Source organism: Numida meleagris, chromosome 2 (genome assembly GCF_002078875.1).
Source record: "Numida meleagris isolate 19003 breed g44 Domestic line chromosome 2, NumMel1.0, whole genome shotgun sequence".
Classification (NCBI taxonomy): Eukaryota; Metazoa; Chordata; class Aves; order Galliformes; family Numididae; genus Numida; species Numida meleagris.
Genome location: NC_034410.1, coordinates 114074229 through 114092319, shown reverse-complemented (window position 1 = coordinate 114092319; position 18091 = coordinate 114074229). Strand labels below are relative to the sequence as shown.

The following is an 18091-nucleotide window of genomic DNA, read 5'->3' as shown; positions in this document are numbered from 1 at the left end:
GTTCTTCACGGCTTTGGTAAGCAGAGGTAAAAAAAAGTACAGCCATGTAACATAGCATGCAGCATGGATGGACATAACAGTACTGGGTGCTGGTGACCATTCTTAATTATTTTCTGCTTGTTTTCTAATTTTAACATGAGGAAAGAGGGAAAAGTTGACATATGAGTAGTTGTCTTAACTTAAGCAGCCTCTCCAAAATACTTCCTTCAGAGCTAGATAAAATGAGGTAATGTGTAAAGGTTTTGTTGTATTAATCACCTATGGCATATGTGCATTAGGAGGTGACACTGGAGCTTTCATAGTACGGTGACACTCATATTCTTACTTCTTGTGTTTGGTCATGTTAGTCTGAGCTGCTTCCTGTATCAGAATCTAATGAAGAAAACAGGTTATTAACAATGCGATTACTTTGAAAGCTTCATTTGAAAGATCGCACATCAGGACTTCTGATATGACGCTTGAACTTTTGATTACGAATAGGATTTTTTTCCTCTCTTAAGTGTAGTTTGACAAAGTCCATAGATAATCATTAAACTATGGCCATCTTCTCGTATCTCGAAAATACGCTGTCACGATTTTTGTAGCATTCAGAGTTACGGCAAGGGGGAGGTGTCATAATACTTTTCAATTAGGTTTTTATCAGTAGCACAAGTCAGATACGAACTTCCACATGACCTTTAACAATTTAGTGCTTGAAATGGATAGAAGTCTTGCAGTGTCATTTGTTTTGCTTCTTGATTTTTCATCCCTACTTGAAGGTCACTTTTGAAGTTTACTGTAGTGAGCAAGCCACTCAGTGGGCGCTACATATATTTTGTCCATTTCTGAAGGTATCATGGAACTTCTAAGGTTCTTGGACGTAAGTTTGAAATAAAGTTTAGGAATGCTGGGACTTTTGGAACTTGATAGTTAAAAGGTAATGTAAAAGAACAAAAAAAAATGCAAGCAAAACCCCAAAGCAAGAAAGGAAAACAAAAAACAAATGTAGATCTTCTCATATTACAGAGGGATCTTCCAGCTTAATTCTAGCCGTTCCCATATTTTAACACTGTGCAGGAGTTTTTGTCCTAGGTTGTGTCTAGTCTTTGACAATTCATGCTAGTGGTTGCTTAACAGAAAGATATGTGAAATCTCACATAGGCATTCAACGTTTTATAGTAAATGATTGCCCTGTCATCAGGTAGTTGATTGCTACATATAATTCTGTCAGTTTTAACTCTGGATTTTTATTTTTTTTAAACATTTTTTTAAAAATAAACCTGTCAAGATAAACACCAACTTTGAGATAACTATGCTCAAGTGCCTGGCTTAGAATAATCGTCATTACATGCCAGGATTTGTTTTATTCTGTGAATCTGTTCTGTATGCTTATTGCATCTGCTTAATAAGTGGTATGCTTGCATTCATGGGTGTAACAGCAGAGATGTCACTGCTTTTCATATCTTGGCTAGCGTGTGAAACTTGAGCGTCCTCAGTGTATGTAATAGTAATTTGTACTAGCTGGTTTTTAAAATTATGAGTGGATCATCATTGGTATGCGCCTGTGCTTACTCCTGAAAAACGTTTAAGAAAAAACAAGGATGTTTGAAGTGTCGCGTTACCTGGCAAAGTAATAATGAAGAGGTGAGCTGTGAAAAGTGGACATCTTCCTTTTGTGCACACTGCCAAATGGTCCAGAAACAAGACCAGGAAACATAATCATGGTCTTATTCTTCTGTAGCAACAGCCTGTACTTGCCAGAATAAATACAAAGCATTACGAAAACATTTATTTTAGTCTTCAGTTGTGACCAACCAGGCAAATGTGCAAGTAGTACATAGCAGAAAATAACAGAGGAGTCTTGAAGAATTTATAAATAACTGTCTGTGTCAAAAACAAATGTACATTCCGGCAAATCAATACCAGATGTCTTTAAAAACGGTAACTTGAAATCTGAATATGTTTTAAAATAAAGCGATGTCTTAACAGGCCAGGAATGTGGAGGGGCAATTTATGGAAAATCTTAATTACAGAGAATGAATTATGTAGGTATGAATGTTTAATTTGCTGTACTTTTCAGAAAGCTTAATCATACTAGGTAAATAAATGAACTGCATTTACAGGTGAGGTTGTGCAAGATGTATCCAGCAGCTCTTGTATCCCTGTCAAGCACTCCAGCAGGAATTGCTTTGAGATGTAACTACTGAAGCTGGGCTGTAACTGTGAGCCTTCTCAACATGACATGCCCAAGCAAATGCTAAAATATGCTCATGTTTAGCTTCATAGTAGTCATGAAAAAGACACATTAAAACACATCATCTTATTTCAAGAAAGAATAACCACAGAAATGAGGGCACATTGAACGTAACAAAAGGTTTAGAGCTAACGTAGTGATTCTTTGTTGTCTTTTGTTAATGCTTGGAGTTACTGTATACCAGTTATCACTAAAAGCTTGTAAAAAGCCTGTGTGGTAAGGTTGGTATGAGTAAATAGCAAGAAGAAAACACAGCCATGCCTATATGACCTGTAGATGATAATAGGATAATGGAAGCAATTTAGGAATATAACAGTATCAAAGGGAGACCAAAATCTGTTACTTGCCTTGTTGCTGTGTATGGAAGCTGTGGAGGTTTCCTGGAGAAACATTCCAAGAAAGGAGTTAGAAGAATTTGAAGTTTAAATCAAAATTGGCATAAACTCGTTGGAATTATAGTTTTTAGAGGGTCTCAAATTCCCAAACTGTTTAATAAACTGTATAATAGTAACATTTCATTGATCCCTAACAAAGGAAAGGGAAGTAGAAGATGTTACTAGCATCAGTATACTTTTTTTTTTTTTTTTTTTTTTTTTTTTTAAGAAAAAAGGTGCTAGGGGATTAAGGGAGTGGGAAATCTTGAGAACGTCAGACTGGCCCATCTGAATTGTAGCAAAACACAAAACTAGTGGAGAACAGAATGGATGTGTGCACCATAGTGAGGAAGCAGCAGCGCAGACTTGGCAGGGGAAGATGTACCATCACATATCTGTAAGGCAGTCAGTGAGCGTGTAGGTAAGCGTGTGGAAATCCAGTTTTATGCTGCATTTCAGTTCTGGTGGACCTCAACCTGGTTGCTCTTCTAAGGTTCTTAAAGGTGTTGAGTTGTTCTCTTTTCCCAGCAGGTATTAAAATTTTATAAAGGTGTACGCTGTTTATGAAGTGACACAGGTTGACAAAAGTCAATATATAAAAGAGCTAAATCAACCTGTCAAAACCTGTAGTGGTGTTACACTAGTCCACTTGTAGAGAAATTTGCAGAAGTGGTGATCATTGCAAACTAATCCATATGCACAGTAGGAAATGGGGAGCGGAGGAGAGAACTGATCTAAGATGTGTGTGTGCACAGCCATGGACTCTCAGTAAGACTTTTATCCATCAGTGGAAACAGAATTGAAGTTGCTGTGAGTGATTCCATGAAAATATTGATTCCTTTGTCAAAAAGACAAGTTGGAAAACAAAAGAAGAAAATGAAACTGTTAAATCGCTTTATAAAGATACCATATATTCCACATAACAGTTTTGCTCTCAGCTGTCTCCCAAAGAGACAGTGGAGTGAGAAAATACACACAGGAGATCAACAAGGGTGATCAAAATTATTCTTCCAAAAGAGATCAAGTTGACTATTCTTCTTGCTCCTTGGTTGTGAAAAGCAAGGAAGGTGGATGGAAAGGAAGTCTGTAAGGTTGTACGTAAAGGGAGAATGGCTACTTGTAATTTCTCATTATGCAGGTACAGAAAACCTGTAAAGAACACAGCTTAATTAAAGTGAAATGAAAAATACTATTTCCTACAGCTTGTAATTACATTGATCCCTTAAGTTTAAGTGCCTTCGGTAATTACATGAAACTTTAGCAAGAGTTGTCAGACCTGAAGGAACAGTCACTGTGCATAAGAACGTAAGCCACAGATCGGTAGGTGCTGGTAGGAGGGGACAATTGTAGCGATCTTGCCCTGCTTTTATAATTAACTTAAGCTCAATAGTGGCAGCAACATATAAGTTAGATGTTGGGGACATCAGGAATTAGGTCGTTGTTGTTTGTTTCTGCCGGTTTACTGTTTTTTTACTGATAATCTTGAGTTTGCTCTCCCAGTTTACATGAACTTCCTTTAAAAAACAAATACGGTTGCTCTGGCTGTGTTTGCAGTTTTGGACACTGGTCTGTTTATGCATTTCATCAGACGTTCACTGGCTGACAGGTTTAATTTGTTGGCTTTTGTGTCTCTCACTTGAAGTGTATTTTCATTTAGTTCTGTCACATCTGCAGTCTGTGGTGAAATAGTTTTGATCTGGCTAGTGCAAAAGTACAAAAATATTATTACTAAATTGTCTTTGACTTCTTTTTTTGTTGTTTAATCTCACATTAAAAAGCATGCTTAACCATAGCTACAGTTTATTTTCTTTAAATGGGCTCAAGCTACTGCATGAAAACCTTGTCTTAGGACATGCAGTTATAATGAAAATGCTGGTTTTCTGAGAACAGCGTAATGAACTGAAAGTATATTAATTCTGGAATTAAACTTTGCGTGTTGGTGTAAAAAGTTGTGTCTGATGCAGGAAGAACAATGCTTGTATAACACAAGGGGAGGTGAACTGATGCAAAATGTGTTACAGCTTAATTTTCTAATTAATATTTTGTTAGGCCTTAAAAACTTTTATTTGTAAATAAACCAACTACTTAGGCAGAGTGGTCATCATTTTTTTTCTTTGAGTTTCTGCTGGTATAGGTGCTAAGGAAAAATTGAGAAATTGGCTTTGTTACTGTCATATTACCTGCCATTTGTTCTGCTGTTCCTGTATTGTTGATCCTGTTATGGGAACATTAGCTTTTGAAACAGGACTCTGTTGAAACAGGACTCTGTTAGCCTAGGAGTTTTCGTGTGCACCAGGTAGTATGCCTATTTAGCCTTTTATCTCACTCTGACTGCAAGGGAATATTGAGCTGATGTTCTTGTGTAACAGAAATATTTTGAAAATGAGTGAGTCGAGTCAGAAATGCAAATTGAAGGGAACTAAGAAGGCTGCTGCTGGAAGCAGGGCCTTGGACCAGCTGGAGGCCTCTCTAGCAGCAAGCACCACTTCTCTGGGCAGCCTAGTGTGAAAGGGATTACACTGACAGCAGCACATTAGGTTGTGCAGAAATCTCTCTCTTACAGGGATGTATGTGGTAGAAGAATCCAGCAACTGTATTACAGAGCAATAAGGTGATTTCTTACTATCAGGTCTTTGTTTTTTTTTAATTGGCATGCCAACATTTGCCTACTTTGAACTTAAAGGTCAGACTTAAAGATGATCTTCAGAATCTTTCAGCTCATTGTGTCCTTTCAGACAAGGGATGGATTCACAGGATTTTGTTCTGTATGCATTTAATTTCAGATATGCTTTTCCAGACAGAGAGAAGTGATTGGATTGAAAATGCTTTCCCTATTTTGAATGTAATTTACCTTCTGCTGCAAAATTTGTTTCTGCTTCTCTCATCTTTGTATTTTGGCAGAAACTCATGTTTTTCCAAGCAGAGCATGGGAGTTGAGTTTGACACAGTTCTGTGAGTTTTTGATCTTAAAAATGAGGGAAGCTAACCTATTGTTGGGGGGGGGGGGGGGAGGGCCCAACTTAACATGAAGAGGAACAATTTGTGTTACCACAAGCTTTCATTCTGTGTAAGATACTATACTGCATGTGTTATAGCTTTCATCAGAAATACACATAATCAGTTCTTTTATCTGCCTGCCTGTATTTATGAGTTTGTTTTCACTTCTCAGAATAAAAAAGACTGTACATTATTTTTGAGTAGATAAGGTACATTTTTCATAAAAAGCTTAAGAGGATACCTGATAAACAGTGGAGGAGGCTAGAAATGAATCAGTTTTCCAACTACAGTTTCACTCCTGATCCATCTTCTGAGTCAAACTGTTAGGTAAATGTTTGCGGTGTGTCTTGAGTTAAAATTTCCTCCTCAAGCTGATGTAGGGAGCAAAAATCATGCATTTAACATGGAGCTGTGTATGTGTATATATATATACACACTCAGTTTTGGAGAGATACATACAGAGCCTGAATTTTCTTCTTTCTACTATTAATTCAAAATAGCTACATTATATTCAATGCACAAAGGGAAAATTACAAACACTTAGATCCAAATTTGTTCCTTAAAAAATACATCAGAAATAGCGAAGGCTTTTCACAGAATCGTTTGAGTTGGAAGGAACCTTTAAAGGTCATCTAGTCCTTCTCCCCTGCAGTGAACAGGGACACCTACAGCTCGATCACGTGCTCAGAGCCCCATCCAGCCTGACCTTGAATGTCTCCGGGGAAGGACAACCTTCTGACTTCTCTCAACTTCAGAGGATAACGTATCAAGCTGTTGTGGCATATTAAGAGTTATCGATGATTCATCTACTCTAGAACTAGGCAAACATGTTTTACAACCTAAAACAATGGAGAGACTGATTTCCTGGTGGCTTGGAGGAAACATAAACTAACCACGCTCTGTGGGCCTTCTCATACATGTGGCCCAAGCTAGAATTGTGCTGTCTGAAAGAAAATACTCAGATGAATTGCTGAGAAAATAGAGAGTACAACTGGATATTTTGAGTTATTTCTCTCTGTTTTCTTTTTGATAAATAAGTTGAGGAAGTACTGTGTCCCATCAGTTGAAGTAGTAGGAAGTATTGGGAAAATACTCCTATTAACTTGTATGAACTGCTCTGGAGAAATGTGGAAGGGTTATGTAGTACTTTAAACCATTAAATTCTATTGTTCCTCAAGGCTTCTTTTTTTTTCTTTCCTCCTCCCTTAAGTTTGAAATGTAATTCAATGAGTAGATTCTTAAGTCTTTCTTGTGGAGTAGCAGATATTTCCATGAACCTCATGCACATAGAGTGCTTATAATGTTGCGTTGCATGACAGAGGGAATGTGAATATAAAGTCTGTCGTAAATCTCATTTATTTAAAGACTTAATTACTGATTTATAATTACTATTTCCTTTTTCCTTGTTGTGGGTTAGTTAGGTGGTACTTATGATTCTTGGGATGAGTACTTGAAAAGTCAAATCAATTAGGTATTAAGGCAGAAAAACTGCTAATTTGTCTCGTAAGACTTTCAGTGGTTTTCATAGTCTGGCATGCTGTTACCAGGTAAGAGAGAGATGCTAACATAATTCTTGTTTACTGATCAGAATACCATATGCTACTGCATTCAGTAAAATGATATTTTCTGTGAATTACAGCTACTCAAATCTAAATAGATGTAGTATATCCTTGGATCAGACTTTTCCAGGTGATCAGTTTTAATTCATGTGTTTCTCTACAGAGTTTTGTTCTCCTTGATTCTTTAGTAAAGTAATAAATGGCCTCCTTCAGAGCATGTTTACTCTTTGATTTAATTTTCTGTTCTTTCTGTGATTCCATTATGTTAAAGTTAACACCCCATATTTCCCCAGCAACAGCAGTAATTGCGGCTAAAGTGTTTCTTTTTTCTGCATTTTACCCTCAGCCACATGGTAGAACCAGATGAAGGAATTGATCCATATTTTAAAAATCAAGTAAAAATTAAACTTTCAGTTAAAAACTTCCAACATCTACTTTCTTAAATCCAATCTGACTGTGTTATGTTTCAACTGGTAAGGTCCCTGTGCAGGCGTGCACAGACATCTCCACTGTCATAATACAGATGATGCCGTGATCAGGAAGGTTGCGTGTTACACAAAGCAGCAAAAAGGTTTGTGCCTTTCAACTCACTGAACAACATTCTTCACTTTTTCTTTCTGAGAGAGGTTTCTTTGTCCTGAGTAGCATTTGATTTATTCGTCTGCATAGCCGACATACACTGCTTACTTTAAGCAAAAAAAAATAATAAAAAAATGATCAAAATACCTGAGGGAACTTTGTAGTTTTCAAAACTGTGCTGCCAGCTTCTTGGTTTGTTTTTTTTTGATAGCTGTTGCAGTGTGCTGAGGATAGAAGCCTCTGGGAATCAGGACTTAAACACCTCCAAGAGTTTTAACATGGAATAAGGGGAGGGAGGAAAGGGTTAGAAAACACTCCACACATTGACAATATGAAGGGGAAGATCCAGCTGCAGACTCCTTTCCTCTTTCCTGATAAAGAAACATTGTTGGCCTTCCTAAACTTAATTCATTGCAAAAAATACTGATGCTGATGAAAGAAAGTGGGTGAAGTTCATACGATCTTGCAGTGTATTTATTCCAGTGGGCTGCAGTAGGCAGTTCTGTGCTAGCTTTTGCTTCCTGAAATGTGTGATGTGCACAAGGTCTGGCAACTAGTGTCCATGTAGCTTCCCAGTGAGATGAAACAGCTCGCTGATCCCAATGAAATCTTAAATTATCAAGATGCTTAAACTTTGTGCCTTGGCAATGATTGTGTAAGGAGTGTGCAGTTAAGCATGAAGAAGCATGTAGAATAGAACGGGAGGAACCACCTTTACCAGTGGTCACTTTCCATTAGATTGGGCAAAGCATTTTGGGAAACTGTACCTTTCATCAAGATCTTTTCTATAGTCTGTGTGGGTGACTGTATTTGGTAAGGAACAGAATTGCTTGCGTATTAATGCATCTTCTTGGCAGCTTGTACAATGATTTCTGAATAAAACTAATGTCTGGGAGTAGTGGGAGAAGGTATCAAAAATGTCAGGGGAAGATGATTTAAAGGTGTGTGCTGTTTGATAAAATAAAGATACATAACTGTCCTCTTAACTGTTTAAAGATGTAAACAGTCTACTTCCACTCTCAGATTGTCATCTAAGTGTAAGAAATTTATTTGAGGTTTGAAGACAGAAGTTTGGATACTTCTGGGATTTATCTGTAGATTTAAGAAAAGATAGAGACTTCTAAAATACTGGAGGGAAGCAAAGGGATTTACTGCTACAGAAAAAAAGCTTTTCAGCCACATGTTAGAATGTGAATGCTACTGAGAGCAATTCAGTTATTCTTGGCAATGTGTGACCTACATCTGTGTCCCCCCACTTCTTCCCTGTGAAGATGAGTGAAGCAACTTGACAGTATTTTGGACTTGGCTTTGCAAGTAGAAAGATTATTACAGAAATTCTAGTCATAAAACACCTCTGCATTGAACTATTCTGAATTAATTTTAAGTAGAAAGCAGCCAGCAGTTTGTTCTATTGAATAGGTTTGCTCGTGATTCTCTCTTGGAAAACATGATGCCTAAAGACCCGGGGAGGAGTAGGTGGTGTGGTTGGCTAAGTCAGGTTATGTGTTCGAGTTTCTGAATTTACACCAGAGTTGGGTATTCCCAAATGAATTCTGTTGTAGCTCTTGTTTGTATAAATGACTACAAAGAAAAGCGAGAAGATTACTTCACAGATGAAAAGCACAATATGGACCATCAGGCACACTTGCTGTGTTTTGAGTAGCAGATGTAAAAATAATGATATTTCATTATTTTTCAACAGGTTTGCCACAAACCTCTCACAAAGCAAAAGATAAGGTATAAGAGATTACATACTCTTCTAAAACAAGAGTGAATATAAGAAAGGAATATTATAAGAGCCATCTGAAATTGAAGCACCTCACCTGTGCAGAGTTTTCATGTCTATATGTATGTGTTTGTACATACACATAATTAGTTCACTGCATAATACAAAGGGTGTAATTCTGTTTTTTTGAAGCTATTGAGATATGCCATTGTATTCCAGTTGGTTTGAGGTTTCAGGGTTTTGCAGAGTAGGGCAAGGAGGATCTCCACTGAATTTCAGCAAGAGTTGTCAGACTTGAAATATAATTGGTGTTTGTTTGGAACACTTCTTTAATTATGCGATTAATTGCTGCTTGCTTTGTTATTCCCTCAATGCCTGTAAACATGAAGTTGGAACAGTGTAATAAATGCTGGAATGGAAAGTGGGTAGAAGTGCTTAACCATATTTTTAAGTCTATTTTGTGCATCCGTACAAGAATGACTTGCTGTTATAGCCTTAGTTGAATGAAGACCACCGCAGTGACTTGCTTAAATCTGCACAGAGCCTGCACACAGCTGTGTGAGCTGTGATCTTGCAGATAGAGGAGACAGATAAAAAGAAAGCTTAAGGGACTCTAGCAACTAACAGTAGTCAGAAGAGCAGATGCATAGATAAACTAAAACTGAGGGTCAGTGCTAAGGTCTGGGCTAAGAACCTGGTACATTATTAGAACAGGGAGAATGCATGTAGCTGAAGTTCACACTCAGGTGCTATAAATGCATGTTCCTGTTTTAATGTTCTTTCCACTCCTTTCCCGTTAGGTTAAGGTTGGCTTTCTGGATTAAAACGGAACTATGCTGCTGTCAGACTCTTCCTGGAGTCCCACAAACAGAATTTTTTTTTTTTTTTGGCCCATTTCATAGTAATAGTTTGTGAGGAATTGGGGCGAGGCAGGAGACGTCTGCATTCCAGAAATTGTCATGGGAAAAAAGCTGTTTATAGGATTTACAGGAGGACACATTGTTATACATATCTTTGGAATTCCATGTAAGGAAGAGCTTTACCTTTCGTAGTGAATGGCTTCTTCTGGAGGCTAAATCACTGATCAGTTCAGTACAACCTTCTGAAGTGAATTTGTGTACTCTAGTACTAATTTTAGGAAGGTCAACCTGATGTGATCATTGAGAATAACAGTATTGTACCAAACTGTTGAATTGTTTTTTATAGTAATTTAGAGTCCTAGTGGTACTTTTTAAATAGCTGTCATTTTTGGATTGCTGTTTGTTTGCCTACACTGGAAGGGATTAATGCCACAGATGGATGTGGATGGAAAAGGAAAATGTCAAGATCTAAGTTTGCGTATGACTGTTCTCCATACGTCGTCAGCACAGGAAAACACCGTGGAGCAGGAGCAGTGGTTGGGCAGAGGCTCTGACAACAGGGCAGAGGGTGCACTGGAGGCCTAAGGACTTCTGTGCTGTGTGTGTGCTGGATGCAGCTCTCTCTTCACAAAGCCTTGTTTGTGTGGCCCCATTGCATTTACACACAGGTGTAGAAATCTGGGGTGTGACGTTTATGAGCTAACTTGTTTTCCTCGACTGAAAATAGCGGATGTTTTCTGTTCCAATAAACTTTCATTTAGGTAAATAAACTTCAGTTCTGTTGACTCTGAATATTAGTCTTCCAATGCATGTGTCCTTGTAGAATTGACCTAATGTGTGCTTCTCCGGCAGGCAAAGTCGCTTGTTTGGAATAGAGTATAGTGGGAATATGTTCTCTTGTTTCTTGAATACAGCTCTGTGTGAGAATGGAAGAATGTGTGAGAAATCTATTTAAATGTGTGTTATTTTCTTGCTGTCACACTGTGTAAGGAACTTATGAAGAATCTTCCTATTTTACAGTAAATAGTAATAGTAGTAAGAGCCTCATTTCTTTTAATTCCATGATGCAGCTCTTTTAACAGGTCTTCTGGAGCTGTGTATGAAAGTGAGTGTTTGAGAGAATTTATTTCTTGTTATTTCTGCTGCGCTTCACCCCAATAAATTACATTTTCGAATCAATCATCCTTTTGATGTCATAGACTAATGGGAGTTATTTTCCACAGAAGTTCTTTTTTGGGTAATGTTTTGATAATGCAGAAAGACTTTGGAAGCTGTAGTCCTTCTCTACAGTTTCATCCTCTATTCTAGCGCCTTAAGTCTTCCCTTTCAGAATGAACAGTCACACTCCGGTTAATAAGCTTTTCCAGCCCTTGACTCTTGCCTTTGTGGTTTTGGGTGTGTGTTCTGGAGAGGAGAAGAACAAAACAAGGAAGCAGCCTACGTCTTCATGCCTGGCTTCATCTCCCTTTTCTAAATAATCATTGGGTTTTTTAAGGAGTACTTCTTCCCATTGAAAAAGAATGTATCAGACTTTCGGTTCATCTGCCACTAAGGGATTATTTAGCTAGTGTAAGAATTGTTACTTTTCTTGATTATGATCTGTTGTGTTGTGTTTTTTTTTCCTGCTGTTAATGCCTCTCAAATTTCTGCATGCTTCCTACTGAATGTGGTAATTACACGACCATGTAATTGTATTTTGATTGAATTATGTTTTGGTGTGGAGAGGAGAGGGAGTAATCAGTGCAGGAAAATGAGATGTTCTCTTTCCTCAAAGGTAAAAGTAAACTTTAAGTCTGATGTCTGTCTGAGAGCAATGTTGTCATAGCATGTCCTTATTTATCTTCCATTTAAAATGTTTTGGCCTTCTAAAAGAATTGGTGTTAGCTGCTTTAAAGATGTTTGGGTTTTTTTATTTAAGGTTATAAAACCTGTACATTCACATTAATGGAGTTACACAGTGCTGCTTGAAATAATAGCAATATTTAATTAGATTAATGCTTAGGAAAGATCTTTCCTTGTAATTGCAGTATACTTCCTTCAGTTGCAAAACATTCTGTTTTCTCTTATGAATTGTTATGACCTATTCTAAAGACAACCTCTTAAATTTTAAACGGTGTAAGGAGGACTCTAATCAGTTCACACTGGATTATTTTTCAATTTAGTTATTTTTGAAAGGACTGTTACAATTTATAAAACTGAGAATAAATTCAGATGATCTCATGTAGTACCAAGGTGGTTGAGTTTGATACATTCTTTCAGGTTAGGAATAGAAAGAGAGCAAAGAGAAGCCAGTAATTCTAATCCTCATTTTCATGAATGTTATTTTATGTTTCTCTGTGGGGGACTGTGGCTGTCCATGCAGTGCTTCCAGGTGAAGAAATGTGTCTTACCATACAGTTGAACCCATGTTTTCTATCTTGTAAGACTGCTGAGAGCAGCTGAACGCTCACCTGTTGTCACATCTGCTTTTTTAATAGTGCAGGAAGAATATTTGAGCTTAGGACTTGCTTTTAATAGAGATACCATTGTGCATGGGAGAATGGAGGGGCTGAGGATGCAGAAGCGTAGGTGAAGAGCTGGCTTGTACTTCCTTAAGTAATTGTCACATTTAATAATCATAATCCTTTCCATTCTCAGTAATGGCAAAATTGCATTATAATCTGCCCCTCAAGGCAAGCTTTAAGGTGTTTAGCATTCCAGCGGTGTGGTGCAGGTTGAAAAAGGCAGCAGCAGTTGCTCATGAGACGCAGCTTTGCACTTTGGTGTTTGTGGAGAGAGAACACTTACTATTTTTTTTTTTGAAGCTTTTTTGATTTATCTTTCTAAAAAAGTCAGATTTTCTGTCTTTCCATTTTTCTCAATTTTTTTCCTCTTTATTTTCCTTCTAAGAAGAGATTTCCCAAACTAGATTTCTAGAGAAGATCATAGAGCTTTTTCTTTCTTTAAGAAGGAATTTACTATTGCCATTTGATACATGGAGGAACCCCAAAGACAAATTCTGATAGTTATCCATCTTCAGCCTCATTCTTTATTATTGATTTCCACAAGCAAAATATAAAATAACTTACAAATACGTAAATATTTATGCTATCAGTAAAGGGTACTTGACTCCTGTACCTGAGTGATCTTAAGTAAAATTGCTAAATAAACTACTCTGTATGTATACAATTTTCTTGGATTTTAGTAATCTCAATGTAAAATGAATTTGTGTTATTATGGTTGACAGTGGTGTCTTTTTTCTTGTTTCTGAGAGAGGAGAGCTAACAACTGAGAAAAGTCATTACTCCATTTTGTCTAATGGACACTGTTTCAAGATACAATTCTAAAGCAAATAGAGCAGTGTCTTCAAGCTTAAATAATACTATATAGAACTCTAGCGTCTTCCTAATGTTGGTGTGTTATTTTTAGATGTGGACGAACTGAGATAAGGTTACAGAACAGCTGTGGTTGGCAGGGCCCTCTGTTTCCCAACCTCATCTGGCCCAGCCCCTGCTCAAGCAAGGACTCCAGAGCAGGGGGCCCAGGCCCATATCCGGGGAGCTGTTGAAGATCTCAGAGGAGGAGACTCCACAGCTTCTTTGGACAGCCTGGGCCAGTGCTCTGCCACCCACACGGCACAGAAGTTCTTCCTGATGTTCAGAGAGAACTTCCTGTGTTGCCTCTTGTCCTGGCACTGGGAACCATTGAAAAGAGCCTGGCTCCATCCTCTTTGTACCCTCCCTTTTACAGACATTGATGAGATATTTGCTGAGCCTCCTCCAGGTTGTGCAGGCCAAGAGTCCCTTCATTGTCTTTGTTGCCTTTCATTGGACTCTCTCCATTATGTCTTAATGGCGAGCTTTCTCTTAATGGTGAGCCCAGAACTGGATGCAGCACTCCAGGTGAAGGCATCCACCAGGTGAGGCTGCTCAGGGCCCCATCCAACCTGGCCTTGAGCACCTCCAGAGATGGGGCATCCACAGCTTCCCTGAGCAGCCTGTGCCAGTGACTCGTGACCCTTTGAGTAAAGAATTTCCACCTAACATCTAACCTAAATCTCCCCTCTTTAAAGCTGTTCGCCCTTGTCCTGTTGCTGTCAGACTGTGTAAAAAGTTTGTCCCCTTCCTGCTTTAAGCTTCCTTCAAGTACTGGCAGGCTGCAGTGAGGTCTCTCCAGAGCCTTCTCTTCTCCAAGATAAACAAGCCCAAATCTCTCAGTGTTTTTTCACATAATCTGTAAAAATCCACATTTAATGAGCAGTATATCGCTTATGGATAGATGAATAGTTTTAGTATTTGAGTTTTCCTCATTATTTCTATACACTCAAACTGTGAAAAAGGAGAGTGAGTTATGGAAGGCTATGTTTCTGCAGAAACGTTTTGGGCATTTGGTGTTTAGTTGGCATGACTGGATGCAAGCTTAAGTGCTAAGCTTGTCATGCGGATTTGTAAAGTAATTTTGGTATAGTTCACAACCAGTGCAATGGGATAGTAGAAACTTAACAAAACTGCTTAGAACCATTTATTTGCTGTTTTAAATTTCCAGTTCAGATGCTTGCCTAAATAGTTTTGCTTTCCAAACATTTAATTTAACATTTGATTCTGTATTTGTGGTTATGATTCCGTTTCCATAACTATGCCTTTGTTTCATTTTACAGAGGAAATAAAGACTGAAACAGAGAAGCAAAGGTATGTGGTAGTTCTTCATATTGACCATTTATGCTTTATCTTCTTAAAATGTGTGCCATGCTTACTCTGAATTGTGAATATGAGCTCACTCTGAGAAGGATTCTGAAGTTATATTATAAGGTTGATGGTATCCAGAAAGATGCTAGAAGTGCTGCTTCTGTTACTGGCTCTTAGGTTACAAGGCACAGGACCTGGGAGTAGAGGCAGGAGACAGCTTAGAGGGGACAGACTGAAAATGGCTGGTGAGGGTAGGTGTAGATTATTCTGTAAAATTATTCTGTAGGTAATGCAGAAAGAAAGCAGTGGTGGAGGGACATGAGCTTAAAAGGATTTTACAGGAGTTTGGAGGAGGGTAAAGGCCTGGCATGCACATAAAAGACTTGAACTGTGAGCAGGCAAGGAGAGAGAGGCTGAAGTGGGGAAGTGAGAATGAGTAGTGTAATTTGAAAAGGTAGTGTGTGGAAAGGATCTTGTTAGGGAATAGGTCTAGATTTCTGTAGATTTCTAGAGAGAAAGGCAGAACACAGAACTGGTATTCAGCTCCATTTCACTGTCAGCAAGTAATGTGTTAAGTATTGATAAACTATGAATCCATTATTAGTATTTAATTACGTGTTCCACAGGATCATATTTATCATTCAGTGTACATCATTATCCATGAGTCAGGGCAGTGCTATGACTGTTCTTACTGCTTCCTGAAAGAACCAGATTAGTGGATGAAACTGATGAACTGTTCTCAAGGCATAAGTGTTTGAATGCTACTTGGGAACCTGTTTCTCTGCTCTGGAAATGAATTTCTCTTTTAGGCAAATAATTTTAACCACAGTTGTCAGAACTGACTGCTAATCAATTTCTGCTTTATCCTTTGGGCACTCAAGTGGAGAGCTACGGATTTGGTTTGGGAAATTTAAACACTTCTAGCTGGAAGAGAAGCAAGCCAGAACTTTATTTCAGATATGAGGAATTATTTAATATCGAATACACCGAACAGTTGATTCTCATGACATTTCAAATTGGGCATACAAAAATTAATGGATGCATCTGATTAAGTCACTGAGCTTCAGTTCCCCCTAGTATAGTAAAATCAATACTATCAGCTCTTAGGTTGTAAAAACAAATCTAATATTTGTGCAGTGCTCAGAAAATGTTTCACTGAGCACCACAGTCTCAGCCAGATAGTAATGTTGTGTTGCTATAAAAAGCTTTGTTAACAGTAGAATAAATAAAGTCCGCATTATGAAGAATTGAAAGAAAAAATAAAATTGCATAATATGAAATATTCAGTGAGTGGTATTTGTTCTGGGCACTGAATAAGGATCAGTAATATCTTGTCCTGAAGTTAAATACCATCAAAAATGTAATGGTAGAGCTGAACTGTAATGTTACATACCTAGGTAGCTCTGAAAGTAATGCCTCCTATTTATTTCTATGGAAACCACAACAGATACAAAGAATGCAATAGCACTGTTTGATAGAGCAAATTCTCAGTTACAAAAAACTGTTTTTCAACCCAGTCACCACGTTTATCTCTGCTTTTTTGCCAGTGATGAACAAGAGCCTGCATGTGACACTTGTCACAGTCCATACCAGCGGAGGTGACCCACTGTCACCACAGCTGAAATGCATCACCCCCAGCCTCACTGTGCTTACATCCACTGTTTGGTCTCCTTAAATGCTCAGCAAGAATCGAGGAATGTCAGTTGGTGCAATTTTTTTCCACATGGAGGAGGAATTCAGTGACACACCTTTGCTTCATCAGCGCTTCCGTGTCAGACGCCATTTTGTCAGACTGCCCCTCTGCTGCCATCTGTTGCAGGGCAACAAAATGTATGGAATATTGGTGGGAAGATTCAACCTTTACTGCCATATCACCAACATCCGCCTCTGAGGTTGTGGGCCAGCATAATAGCATAGGAAGCATTACTTTCAGAGCAGCTCTTCTGAACTTTAAGTGCTTAAATTCTGTCCAGTTAATATTTCAAGTTGTGATTTTGTGGTATGAAGTGTAGGTCTTGTCTATACATGCTTGATAAATAGATTTGGGTTTCTTCAGTGTTTTCTTTATTCTGGCAGTGGCCTTTTGCCATAGTCTGTTTTTTTATCATACAGGAGAAAATGTTCTTTTTCTAGGTCTCCAAATTGGGAAACTTCTTTGTTTATAAAATACTCAGTTTCTGATTGCTGCAGTTGAGATCTGTGTATCTTCTCAAAGGTTTTACAGTGATAATTGGTTAATTTTTTTCAGTTTATGCTCTAGGAAAATGCTCTCACTGCTCACCTGGAATGTGTTGAAAAATAGATTATTTCTGCTTCCCCTGAATTCTGCACAGAAAACAGCCTTTTTGTTTTGGTTTGTTTTATGTTTAACAGGACTGGTGTTTGGCAGTGGGACAGAGGGGAAAGGAGAAGGACAGGCTGATTTATGTAACTGTGATACAGCAGATGCTGCCAAAATCATTTAAAAAATTCATTGTTTGATATATAGATTAGCTTATTCCTATAACTGATACAGAATCATAGAAAATCCTATGTTGAAAGGGACCCATGAGGATCACTGAGTCCAACTCCTGGCTCCACATAGAATCACCCAAACTAAACAGTATAGGTAGTATTTGTCAGAGCAGGACATGCTGTGCCTTTAAATTTTGCTTCTCGCTTCCTCTCTTAAGACTTCTCAGTGCTCTCCTAACACCACAGAACAGTAACAAAGATGTGAGCCTACAGGAGAAAACAAGTTCTGTGGTTCTCTTTGCAGTGCTGACCAGGGCCAGGCCCAGAGGCACAACCCCCTGCCCACCAGCAAGCACTCCTGTGCTTGGTGGTGCCCAAGCACTGGCACAGGGACCAGAGAAGTGTGGGGTCTCCTCCTTGGGGATCATAGAATAATTTATGTAAATATTAGCTTATTGTTATATCCCTCATGCTTGGTAGAGCTCTTGGTGGAAGAAGGATTTCTTAGGCATGGTTTCCAGTTATATGGTCTGATGGGGGGCGGGGAGTTGCAGGGGGGCAAAAACAACAAAAAACAACCGGACAAAGTAATTTCTTGGCTGAGATTAAGATGACCTTTGGGTCTCTCTTCTCTCTGCTCCCTGC

The 18091-nt window shown here is 38.3% G+C and overlaps 1 protein-coding gene across 2 annotated transcripts in view; it reads left to right on the top strand.

Annotated features, from left to right (window-relative positions):
* The window catches only part of ARFGEF1 (ADP ribosylation factor guanine nucleotide exchange factor 1), an 89598-nt gene that overhangs the window by 10675 nt on the left and 60832 nt on the right, over window positions 1–18091 (top strand). The window contains exons 2-3 of one of the 2 annotated variants that reach the window (XM_021388591.1): window positions 14965–14995; window positions 16540–16822. In XM_021388591.1, the coding sequence (XP_021244266.1) occupies window positions 16668–16822 (155 nt within the window). In that variant the 5' untranslated portion in view covers window positions 14965–14995; window positions 16540–16667. The remainder of the gene's footprint in view (window positions 1–14964; window positions 14996–16539; window positions 16823–18091) is intronic. The other variant, XM_021388590.1, reaches the window with a different exon arrangement.